General features: G+C 37.1%; 1 protein-coding gene across 1 annotated transcript in view; it reads left to right on the top strand.

Annotated features, from left to right (window-relative positions):
• Positions 1-490: 490 nt before the first annotated feature.
• SI (sucrase-isomaltase) overlaps positions 491-11,263 on the top strand; it is a 106,232-nt gene continuing 95,459 nt past the window's right edge. The window contains exons 1-5 of the mRNA XM_020989062.2: positions 491-656; positions 6,752-6,858; positions 9,146-9,263; positions 9,358-9,467; positions 10,615-10,766. Coding sequence (XP_020844721.1) covers positions 539-656; positions 6,752-6,858; positions 9,146-9,263; positions 9,358-9,467; positions 10,615-10,766 — 605 coding nt within the window. The 5' untranslated portion in view covers positions 491-538. The remainder of the gene's footprint in view (positions 657-6,751; positions 6,859-9,145; positions 9,264-9,357; positions 9,468-10,614; positions 10,767-11,263) is intronic.

The raw sequence follows: 11,263 nt of genomic DNA, 5'->3' as shown, positions 1-11,263 counted from the left end.
ACAAAGAAACACAAATGGCTCTTATTTCTCCAAACAAGATCTGAAGCTTCTGAGGAGAAGAATTATGTTTAATTTTCCTTTTTAATATCCTTTCATATATATGGATGTACATAGCAAATAGCAGGCTTAATAGATAATGAGATAACATATAAAACATATGAAACACATGGAAGAAATAAAGTGCTCTTTACATGTTACCTTTCATTATTGTCATTTCATAGCCTTGTATGTGTGAAAGAAGACTCTGTAATTCATTTTGTATAGTACTCAAAACAGCAAAAATTAAAAATCTACACCTTAAATAATTTTACAATGACAGTGATGTCAATTGGATTCAAATCAATAAACATTTCAGGTATGCATGCGTATATGCATGTATGTAATGTAGTATGCCACTATGTTTCAGGATTGTGGCAAGGTCAGTGTGGGGATCCAAAAAGAAAAACAGTCTCTGCTCTCATGGAGCTTAGATTTTTCTGGAAACTTCACTTTCATTATGAACAGCAACTAAAGACGTTAATCTTTTCTCTTCTTTCAGATGGCAAGGAAGAAATTCAGTGGATTAGAAATCTCCTTGATTTTCCTGTTTGGATTTGCATCTTCAATTGCTGTGGTCTTCATTGTGCTATTAGCAACAAACACACCAGGAGTCAAAAGTAAGAAAACAGACCCTGAATCACAGACAGTATCTCTTTCAGTCTAAATGTACACACACACACACACACACACACACACATTATTCACACATGAAATATTAATTAATTTATATTTAGTTTTTAACATTCATTTCCACAAGATTTTGAGTTCCAAATTTTCTTCCCATTGCAACCCTCTCCCTACCCCAAGATGGAATACATTCTGAATATCCCTTCCCCTAATCTGCCTTCCCTTCTATCCCCACCCCTTCTCTCATCCCCTTCCCTTTCTATTTTCCTGTAGGGCAGGATAGATTTCTGTACCACATTGCTTGCATGTCTCATTTCCCAGTTGCATGTGAAAACTATTTTTAACATTTGCTTTTAAAACTTTGGGTGAAAAATTTTCTCCCTTCCTCCCTCCCCACCCACCCTCATTGAGAAGGCAAGCAAATTGATACAGGTAATACATGTGTAGTGAAGCAAAACACTTCCGTGTTAGTTACGTTGTGGAAAACTAATTATATTTCCCTTCACCCTGTCCTGCCCTTCATTTTTTCTATTCTCTTTTTTCACCCTGTACCTCTTCAGAAGTGTTTGCTTCTGACTACTCCCTCCCCCAATCTTCCCTCCCCTTTATCATGCCTCCACTCTCTTGTCCCCTTCACCCCATTTTCCTGTAGGATATGATAGATTTCCATACCCAATTGAGTGTGTATGGTATCCCTTCCTTAAGCCGAATCAAATGAGAACAAGATTCACTCTTTCCCTTTCACCTTCCCCAGTTTCCTCTCCACTGTAAAATCCTTTTCTTCTCTGTTTTATGTGAAATAACTTACCTCATTCTACCCCTCCCTTTCCCGGTATAATCATCTCTCTCTCCCTTAATTTTATTCTCCAGATATCACCCCTTCATCTTCAACTCACCCTTTGCCATCTATCTATCTATCTATCTATCTATCTATCTATCTATCTATCTATCTATTTATACATACATATATTTTTTCCCCTCCAATTACCCCAATACTCACAAAAGTCTCATGAGTAACAAGTATCATTTTTTCGTGAAGGAATGTATATAGTTAAATCTTAGTAAGTCCCTTATGATTTCTCTTTACTGTTTACCTGTTCATGCTTCTCTTGAGTCTTGTATTTGAAAGTCAGATTTCCTATTCAGCTCCGGTCTTTTCATCAAAAATTCTTGAAAGTCCTCTATTTCACTGACTATTTATTTTTTGCCCTGAAGGATTATACTCAGTTTTTTGGGGTAGGTGATTCTTGGCTGTAATCCTATCTCCTTTGCCCTCTAGAATATTATATTCCAAGCTTTCTGGTTCCTTAATGTGGAAGCTGCTAAATCTTGGGTTATCCTGATTGTGTTTCCAGAATACTTCAATTGTTTTTTTTCTGGCTGCTTGCAATATTTTCTCCTTGACCTGAGAACTCTGGAATTTGGCTACCATATTCCTAGGAGTTTTCCTTTGGTCATCTCTTTCAGGAGGTGATGGGTGGATTCTTTCACTTTCTATTTTGCACTCTGGCTCTGCTGTATAAGGGCAGTTTTCCTTGATAATTTCTTGAAAGATGGTGTCTTTTTCTAATCATGGCTTTCAAGCAGTCCAATAATTTTTAAATTATCTGTCCTGGATCTATTTTCCAGGTCAGTTGTTTTTCCAATGAGATATTTCACATTATTTTCTAATTTTTCATTCTTTTGGATTTGTTTTAGTGTCTTGATTTCTCATAAAATCACTAGCTTCCAATTGCTCTATTTTTATTTTTAAGGAAATATTTTCTTCAGTGAGATTTTGGACTTCATTTTACATTTGTCCAATTTTGCTTTTTAAGGCACTCTTCTCATTGACTTTTTGGACCACTTTTGCCATTTGGGTTAGTCTATTTTTTAAGGTGTTATTTTCTTCATTACTTTTTAGGTATCCTTTAGCAAGCTGTTGATTTGTTTTTCATAATTTTTTTGGATCACTCTCATTTCTCTTCCCAGCCTTTCCTCTACTTCTCTTACTTGCTTCCCAAAATCCTTTTTGAGCTCTTCCAAGGCCTGGGACCAATTCATATTTTTCTTGGAGTCTTTGGATATAGGTGCTTTGACTTCATTGTCTTCTTCTGGTTGTATGTTTTGATCTTCTTTGTTATCAAAGAAAGATTCTATGGTCTGACTTTTTTTGTGCAGTTTGCTCATGATTCCAGCCAATTACTAGTTATAAACTCTTTGTTAAGGTAGGGGTCTGCTTCCAGTGTGAGGAATGTACTGTCCCAAACTTCGGGGGTTTTATGCAACTGTTTTCAGAGATACTTCTAGGGATCTATAAATTTTCAGTTCTTCCAAGGTGGTATGATCAAAGGCAAGGTGTTTTATTCCTTTCCTGCACTGTACTCTGGTCTATGAGTGACCATAAACACTCTTTTCTACCTTGGACCTATGACAAGAATTCTCTCTTTACTGCTGCTATAAGCTCCAGCACACCAGCACTCTTCCTCCCCCTAGGACTGCCACCCAGAACTCTGACACACATCCAAGCACAGGCAAAGCAAGAGAATCTTGCCTCAGCACCAGTAAAGAGATCCCTGCAATCCCCCTCTGATCAGCCACTTCATTCCCCTTTAGTCTGTGGGCTGGAAGCTGAGGAAGCAGCTGCTACATGGGGGCTGGGATCTAGCTTCTCTCTCACCGAGGTCACACACTTTTCCTACTGATCTTCTAAGTCGTCTTTGGTGTTTGAGTGTTGAGAAGTCTGGAAACAACCACAGCTGCCTGTGACTCAGTCCTCCCCAGGCCTCCTCCAGGTTTGCTGAGGCCTGATCTTTGCTTAAGCACTGGCGCTGAACTGCATTTCTCTCCCAGCCCAGGGCAATAGGCCTTTCCAATCAACCATCCAGGTTGTCTTGGGCTGGGAATTTGTTTCACTTTGTCTTTTTCTGGGTTCTGCTGCTCTAGAATTTCTTCAGATCTATTTTTTACAGGTATTTGGAGAGGTTTGGGGGAGAGCTCAAACAAGTCACTGCTTTCACTCTGCCATGTTGGCTCCACCCCCTCAAACTCATTCCTTTGTAAGCCAGCTCTCAAGGTCAAAATGATCTTTTTTGGGCTAAACTAAGAATGAATGCTTTTTTTCCCCTTCCTTCTTTGGTTTCTTTACTTTCCCCTCATTAGAATTATATCTAAAAGTCTGGGAGGCCCTCAGAGCCTGTCAGGTCAAATTCCTCACAGAATAAGAAGGTCTCTCTAGCACTTTCCTAAAGAGTCATTTGTTTATTGTGCCTTGGCTCGAAGACCTCCAATGAAAGGGAGTCTACTCTCTCAGGAAGCAGGCAGCCCATTGCATTTGTGAAGAACTTTCCTTTTCAGTCACTTCCATCTATGAAACCCACTGTGGTTTCTATCCACTGCTCTCACACCAAAGAGAATGAACCCAGTCTATCTTCCAAGTAGCTAGCACATGAATAATAGCTAGTAGCATATATATAATACATTAAGGTGTACAAAGTGCTTTAAATAGGCCATCTTATTTAACCCTCACAACAACCCTGACAGTCAGGTGTTATTATTATCTCTGTTTTTACACTGAGGAACAGAGAATGAGAAAGTTTAAGTAACTTGCTCAGGGTCACATATCTAGTAAGCATCCGAGATTAGATTTAAACCCGGGTCTTCCTGACTCCAGCCAGTAGGGAGAATAGATAGAATACTGGGCCTGGAGACAGGAAGACCCGAGTTAAAATTTGACTTCAGACACTTGCTAATTGTGTGACCCTGGGCAAGTCATTTAGCCCCATTTGCCTCAGTTTCCTCATCTGTAAAATGAGCGGGAAAGGAAATGGCAAGCCATTCTAATATCTTTGCCAAGAAAACCCCAAATGGGGTCATGACGATTCAGACAAGACCGAAAGCACTGAACAACAACAGCTTCTTGACTCCAGGTGCAGTGTTTTATCCACTAGGCCACCCAGCAGTCCAAGCACATTTATATGTGTTACAGGAGAAAAAAACTGGGTTTGTATCCAAAGGTCTTCGATTCAAATCCTGTCTCTGATGCTTAGTACCCGTGAAATTTTGGCCAAGACATTCAAGCTTTTGGGTTCCATTTTATCTGTGAAATGAGGAGAGTGTATTAAATGGCCTATGAAATCTATTCCCACTCTAGATCTATGATCCTATAACAGCAGGGAAGAGTCAGATAAGTCTTTGGGAGCATGGTGAAATATATCGAGAGGCCTCTTATTACTGTCTTCTTTTTTCCCAAAATACTCCCAAAACAAGGGTAATCTTTAGATGGATCTTTCTATGCCACAATCCCAAGGGCTTTCACCATCATGGTCTCTTCCTTCTGTAAACATATGAACCTAGGATATATTGAGAAACAGTATGACATGGAGGTAAGGGTGCTGACCTGGAGGTTAGAGAGAACTGATTTCAATCTGGCTTTTGGCAAGTACTTGCTATGTGACCATGGCTAAGTCACTGAAACATGTAATTTCAGTGTCCAAAGAAACTCAGCCTATAAATGATATGAAGTTGTCAGTTTGCATCAATACATAGGAAGCTCTTTGTAATAATGAAATCACAGGTACATCCATACCTGACCCCTCAAAATCTATATTACCCTGTTGATTCAGATTGAGTTTTTAACCTAATAAAACCCAATATTCTTCAACTGTCATCTACCAGTTTCTCTGTTATCTTGTGCTCATAAAACTCCTTTTGGAATATGCTGAAGAACTCATTTTTTTTTTCTTGGTTAAGACCTTTGTTTTCTTTGGTAGAGGGAATAATGGAAGTACAAACTCTGCTGTGTTCTGGATGTGGCCTACCATTTTTTCCCCCTTCCTTCCTCCTCCTCCTCTTTCTTCTTCTTCTTGTTCTTCTGTTTTTCTTTTTTTTTTTTCTTGTATTTGCTACCTTCTCCTAGCTTTTCATCATCTGTAAATTCAATATGGCTTTTATCTACACTGTATCTGAGACACTGATAATTTTTTTTTCAGCAGTAGATGGCCAAGCAGAGATCACCGAGGTACTCTAGGAGAGAGACTTCCTTCCAAGCTGAAGTTGAGATATAATGATTCCTTCTCCAATCTGGCTATTGAACTACTTTCCACATTCATCTCAATGTAGTATTGTGACTGTCCAGAACACCATTTCTAATATTCATAGACTAATGTATAAGTTGCTTTAAACTTACCAATTGTGTAACCCTTGGCAACTCACCTGACTTCTGTTTCCCTCAGTTTCCTTAGCTGTAAATGACGATAACATTTACCTCCTAGAGTTGTGAAGATCCAATAAGATACTATTTGTAAACTACTTAGTATAGTGGCATATAGGATTGAAAAAAAGTAACGATTTTGTTCCCATCTCATTTTTTTCCTTCCTAATGTCCCCCTCCCCACACCCATCCCCATCCCAAATCACAGGATGTGGTAGGATGAAGCCAGGAGTGATAGGAACTATGAAAAAGAACATTTCTACCTCCTCATTTCTTTTCACTTCAAGATTATGTGAGGGGCTGTGGGAGTTGCCATTGTGGAACTTTGGCCATGCTCTCAAGGGCAATATATGTGTTGTTAGAGTCATGTGGTGCAAAAACCTGGACTTGGCAAAAAAAATTAAGTTCATTTCTCATCTTTGGCACTTCCTGAATGTGAGACATTGGGCAAATCACTTAACCTGTCCAACCACAGTAATATTCTCATATTTGAAATGAGGTCGTAACACAGGTTTTCCCCAAAGGCTTAGTATAGTATTAAGCTTCAAAAGTTTTAAAAGCTAAACCGGAGATAATCATTTTTTTAGACACACTTTCTATGGAGTTACCTTACCTCAAAGGACTGTCGTGAGACCCAAAGGAGATCATGCATGGAAAGAGCTTGTCAAACCTCAATGTATGATAGAGATATCAGTGATTTTTTTTTGTCACTTCCTCTTAACAATCAGAGTTATAAATAAATAGGACTCAGCCGTAGTGTATGTCTTAATTTGTATTTTATCACCTAAGCCTATGTTTTCATGAACCTAAGATTATATTACTTGAAAACAGGCACAATATGGCATAGGAAACATTGGAATAACATGGAATAACATATCATCTGCTTTATTTTAGAAACTGTTTCAGGAGATACAAACTCTGATCTAGGAAGTTGCCCAAGTGATGTAAATGTCAATATAGATGGGAGAATAAACTGCATACCAGACCAACTTGCAACAGAGGTTTGAAAACTATTGTTATCTTTTCAATTTCATTTATTCTTTCTAGTGTGTTGTAACTGCACCATTCTGAGGCTGCACTCTCCTTATGGTACACTGCCTAGATCCTAGCATGATGCTTTGCCTATCATAGGTACTTAATACATATTGGTTGAATTAGTGAACAAATATTGATAGTTAGACATTAAAAAAAGGGACCAATTCCATCTTTCTTGGTATCTGTATATAAAATAAGCTGCATTTCACCAATTACTATGAGACTTTTTTTTAACTAGTATCCTATCAAAAATAGAAGATTTAATGCAAGAAGTTAATATTTTCCCAGCTGTGATGGCCTGTTGTCTTTTTAATTTTAGGAATACTTCTGTCCCTTAGTTGGATTAATGAATTAAGTTATGTAGGAAACCAAGATAAGTTTCTTTATGACATTTTTCTAGGAAGACAATGGAAAGACTTTTGGGTTGAGGATCAGAGAACTGGGGTTCAAGTGATGACTCTTTTGGTTCCTTTGGGCAAGTCACTTCACTTATTAAGCCTTAGTTTCCCCATTTATAAAATGAAGGGACTGGACTACTTGAGCATTTCCTGAACTCTCAGAGCATTTCCAGTACTGAATCTATGATCCTGTGATTTAAAAGGTAGCATTCGGTCAACATTATTTTTTTTTTCATTCAACCTGGTATACCTGGAAAGATCCTTAAAGTCCTCTTTTGGAATATTTTTACATTTCTGACACCAGAATCTTGAGAGAGCTCCTTTTCAAAGGATAGGGCTGTTTTGTTTATTCAAACACAATCTTTAATAAAAAGGGATATGCTAACTAAAAAGCGTAAGGAAAAATTGTCTTATTCCTGGAGTCACATGTGAAAAGTCAGAGTTGGGCATAGGCAGTGGGAACAGTTCTGTAACCAAGCAAGATTTTCATATATTTATTCTGCTTCTCATTTTTGCCACAGAGAGACTTTGAAATCGTTATAGGTGATCACTCTCTAATCTGTTCCCCACCATAGCAATTGGTATTAGGGAACCTTCAAATTCATTGATTTTCCTTCTTGTAATTTCCCTTTGATATACCTGCTATATATTTGTCCATATCATTAAAGAGCATCAGCCCTATTCCTTTGTAATTACATAGCTGCCACTCCTGACAGATAAAAGTAATTCCCCATATAAATAAGGGATTTGCACTGATAAGATACTAGCATATAAATTGAAGGTCAGGTGCTTGTAACTCAAGCTAAAGAGCCATCTAATAGCTTTTGAGCTAATAGTTCAAAGTGTATCAGAAGATAAATTGTGAAGGCACATGCCGTTCTTCCTTGAACTTGCTCCATAACCCACCTGCAAAATAAATTTGTGGAGGTTTAGAAATGCTTATACAGTTAAAGTCCAGTTTAGATGTTAATTTTTAAAAATTAAAGGGAGGGGGGGAAAGGAAAAGATGATTTTGTAAATGTCAATAGTCTTCCTAGCTAAGTAATTAAAGTTACACAACTCTACTTGGAAACTAATCATATTCAGAAAGGAAGTCATATAACAACATGGTCTAAGGTAGACAAAGATGATTATCTTGTGAGAGACTTTCCCTCATTTCAATGATGTGATTCTGTAATATTACAGTTTAAATCTCTAATGCTGTTTCAATAGCCATCATTCCACCCTCCTCCCCATACCTAACAGATAAAGAAAAGACCCTTATTATGGAATTCTTTTCTAAATTTAACATTGGAAACATATTCAATCTCACCAGGCATATACTATGTGCAATGTAATATTTTAAAGTGCTCATCAGAAACATCATATACTATTTTTTTGGCTTTGTATCTTCACATCAAAATAATGAAAGTGGGGGCAGCTAGGTGGCATTGTGGATAAAGCTCCAGCCTTGTGATCAGGAGGATCTCAGTTCAAATTTGACTTCCGATACTTGACACTTACTAGCTGTGTGACCCTGGGGAAGTCACTTATCCCCATTGCCTCACCAAAAAATTAAAACAAAACAAAAAACCCCAAAAAACAACGAAAGTGAATGAAACTGGAAGTACCTGGAAGGAAGACAGCATTATTCTAATGTCCTTGAATGAGAACTTTCAGTGAATGCTATTGCCTGATAACAGATTGACTTTGAATATGTACCTGCATTAGAAAACAATGGATGAAATGAATTTATATACAAGGTTACTTGGGGAAAAGAGGAAAACAGAATACTCTTAGGAAAGGAGTTGGACATTAAAGTCAGAACTGGGAATAACCAATGACCACCAATGACATTTGTTTGATTTTGGCCCAGGCAATTTGTGCCCAACGTGGCTGCTGCTGGAGTCCACTGAGTAGTACTACCATTCCTTGGTGCGTCTTTGGGGATAATCATGGCTACAATGTTGCCGAACGGCAGACATCCAATGCTGGTAAGGACTAGTTTGCCCTTCAAACTTTAACGTACTCACGAAATGGACAATTTAATAAAGAGATTCACTCTGTTTTTCCCTGCCTTTTTTTAAGGAATGCAATTTAGATTAAGCAGGATATCTTCGCCTACTATATTTGGAAATGACATTAACAATGTCTTGCTCACAACGGAAAGTCAAACAGCCAGTCGACTTCGGTTCAAGGTGTGGTTTTCTAAGTCTTGGAATAAATAAATTTTAAAAGGAAAGCAATAGACAAATTATACTCAATGAAGAATCACTTTTCCTTTTGAAAAAAAAAATGAAGCTTATTCCCAAACAGGGAATTTCAAGTAATTTGTAGTAGAATCAAAGATGCTTGAAGGGAGGGATTTTTTTTTCCATGCTGTCTTTGCATTCTGAATACCTAGTGTTGTACCCAGATTATGATAACTTGCTTCATAAAACTTATTGCTTCATAGCCTACAAGACCACTTCATTGTGTGTTAGTGATCTATAAATGCTAAAAGAGTCAGCTGAAAGTTTAATACAAAGTTATCAGCAACTTGCAATGGTTGGAAAAAAAATTAGAATTTTTAATTATAAATCTGAAAATTAAATGAAATCCATATGACATTACAATGTATCATTTTCATGATGAGATCTATTAAAATATTTAAATGTTAAAAAATTCTTCTGGAATGACAAATTGCAATATAATATTTGAGCATCCTTTCAATTGTGAAACAAATTATACTTAGAGTTATAAATAGTTTGCTGGACTTGGAGCTAGCAAGATATGGGTTTCAATGCTACTTCTATTATTTATTAACATTTATTAGCTGTGTGAGCATAAGCAAGACACAGACCTCTGAGCTTTACTTGAATCATTTGTAAAATGGATATAACAATACATTTATAGCTTTGTGATTGTACTATTTATATGGAGCTCTATGGCTGACAATGTTTTACACACATGACCTTTAAAATACCCATATCATGTTACTGCAACGTGCATTATGATACTCATTTTATAGACGAAAGAGGTTCAGAAAAACGAAGGGACTTAATCATGTGAACATATTGAGGAAAGCTCAGAAGTAAGATTCAAACCCAGTTCTCTCTTGAAATTTAATTATCCTATTGATTCTATCACATCACATCAGCTCTACATATGCGTAAATATATGCCCATAAATCACTTCAGAAGCTGAAAGTAAAAGCATGGTCTCATTTATTTTCTTAGATACACATGGCTGGTAGGCCATTATGGATTTGCTATCTGGATCAACAGAAAGAACATTTTTGCTAAGTCCTAATTGATTTCATATCAAAGAATTTTAACTTGATGCAAAAATCTCGAATCTTTTCAGATTACTGACCCTAACAATCAAAGATATGAAGTTCCTCATCAGTATGTCACAGAATTTACTCAACCAGCAGCAACGGATACAAAATACAATGTAGAAGTGACTGACAATCCATTTTCCATCAAAGTAATTCGAAAAAGCAACAACCGAGTTTTGTAAGTGACTTCTTTTGATGCCTATGTGCCTCCCTACAAGATTCTGGCCTTCCTACTCTCATTACAGAGATCAGGAATAGAAAGGACTTGATTTAAACATTTCCCTGGTAGTTTTAAAGCTTCTCTTTTTTTTGGAAAAAAAATGGAGTAGTTCCATGTGTGTTTGCCTCCTTAATGATATTCATATCACTGTATTAGTGTGGAATATAATGGTGCTATACTGTACTATCACAGTTTATAAACACAAAGAGCATAAGTTCCTGAATGTTCTATATTCTATTGAGGGAGTGTATCACCAAATACTGGCCTCGGGAGTAAGGGAAATTTGATTACAAGTCTGATCTCTGATGGGACAGAATCCTGTAACCCTTTAGAGCCACAGCTCTCTTATCTGTACAATGGGCACCTTTGCTACCTAACTCATAGAAATATTCTAAAATTTGAATAAAATAACATGGAAATTGCTTTGCAACATTTAAAGCACTTTTTGAATGTCA

Source organism: Phascolarctos cinereus, unplaced genomic scaffold, assembly GCF_003287225.1.
Source record: "Phascolarctos cinereus isolate Bilbo 61053 unplaced genomic scaffold, phaCin_HiC Scaffold_7;HRSCAF=346, whole genome shotgun sequence".
Classification (NCBI taxonomy): domain Eukaryota; kingdom Metazoa; phylum Chordata; class Mammalia; order Diprotodontia; family Phascolarctidae; genus Phascolarctos; species Phascolarctos cinereus.
The sequence above is the reverse complement of the archived record's forward strand: the minus strand, read 5'-3'. Positions and strand labels throughout refer to the sequence as shown.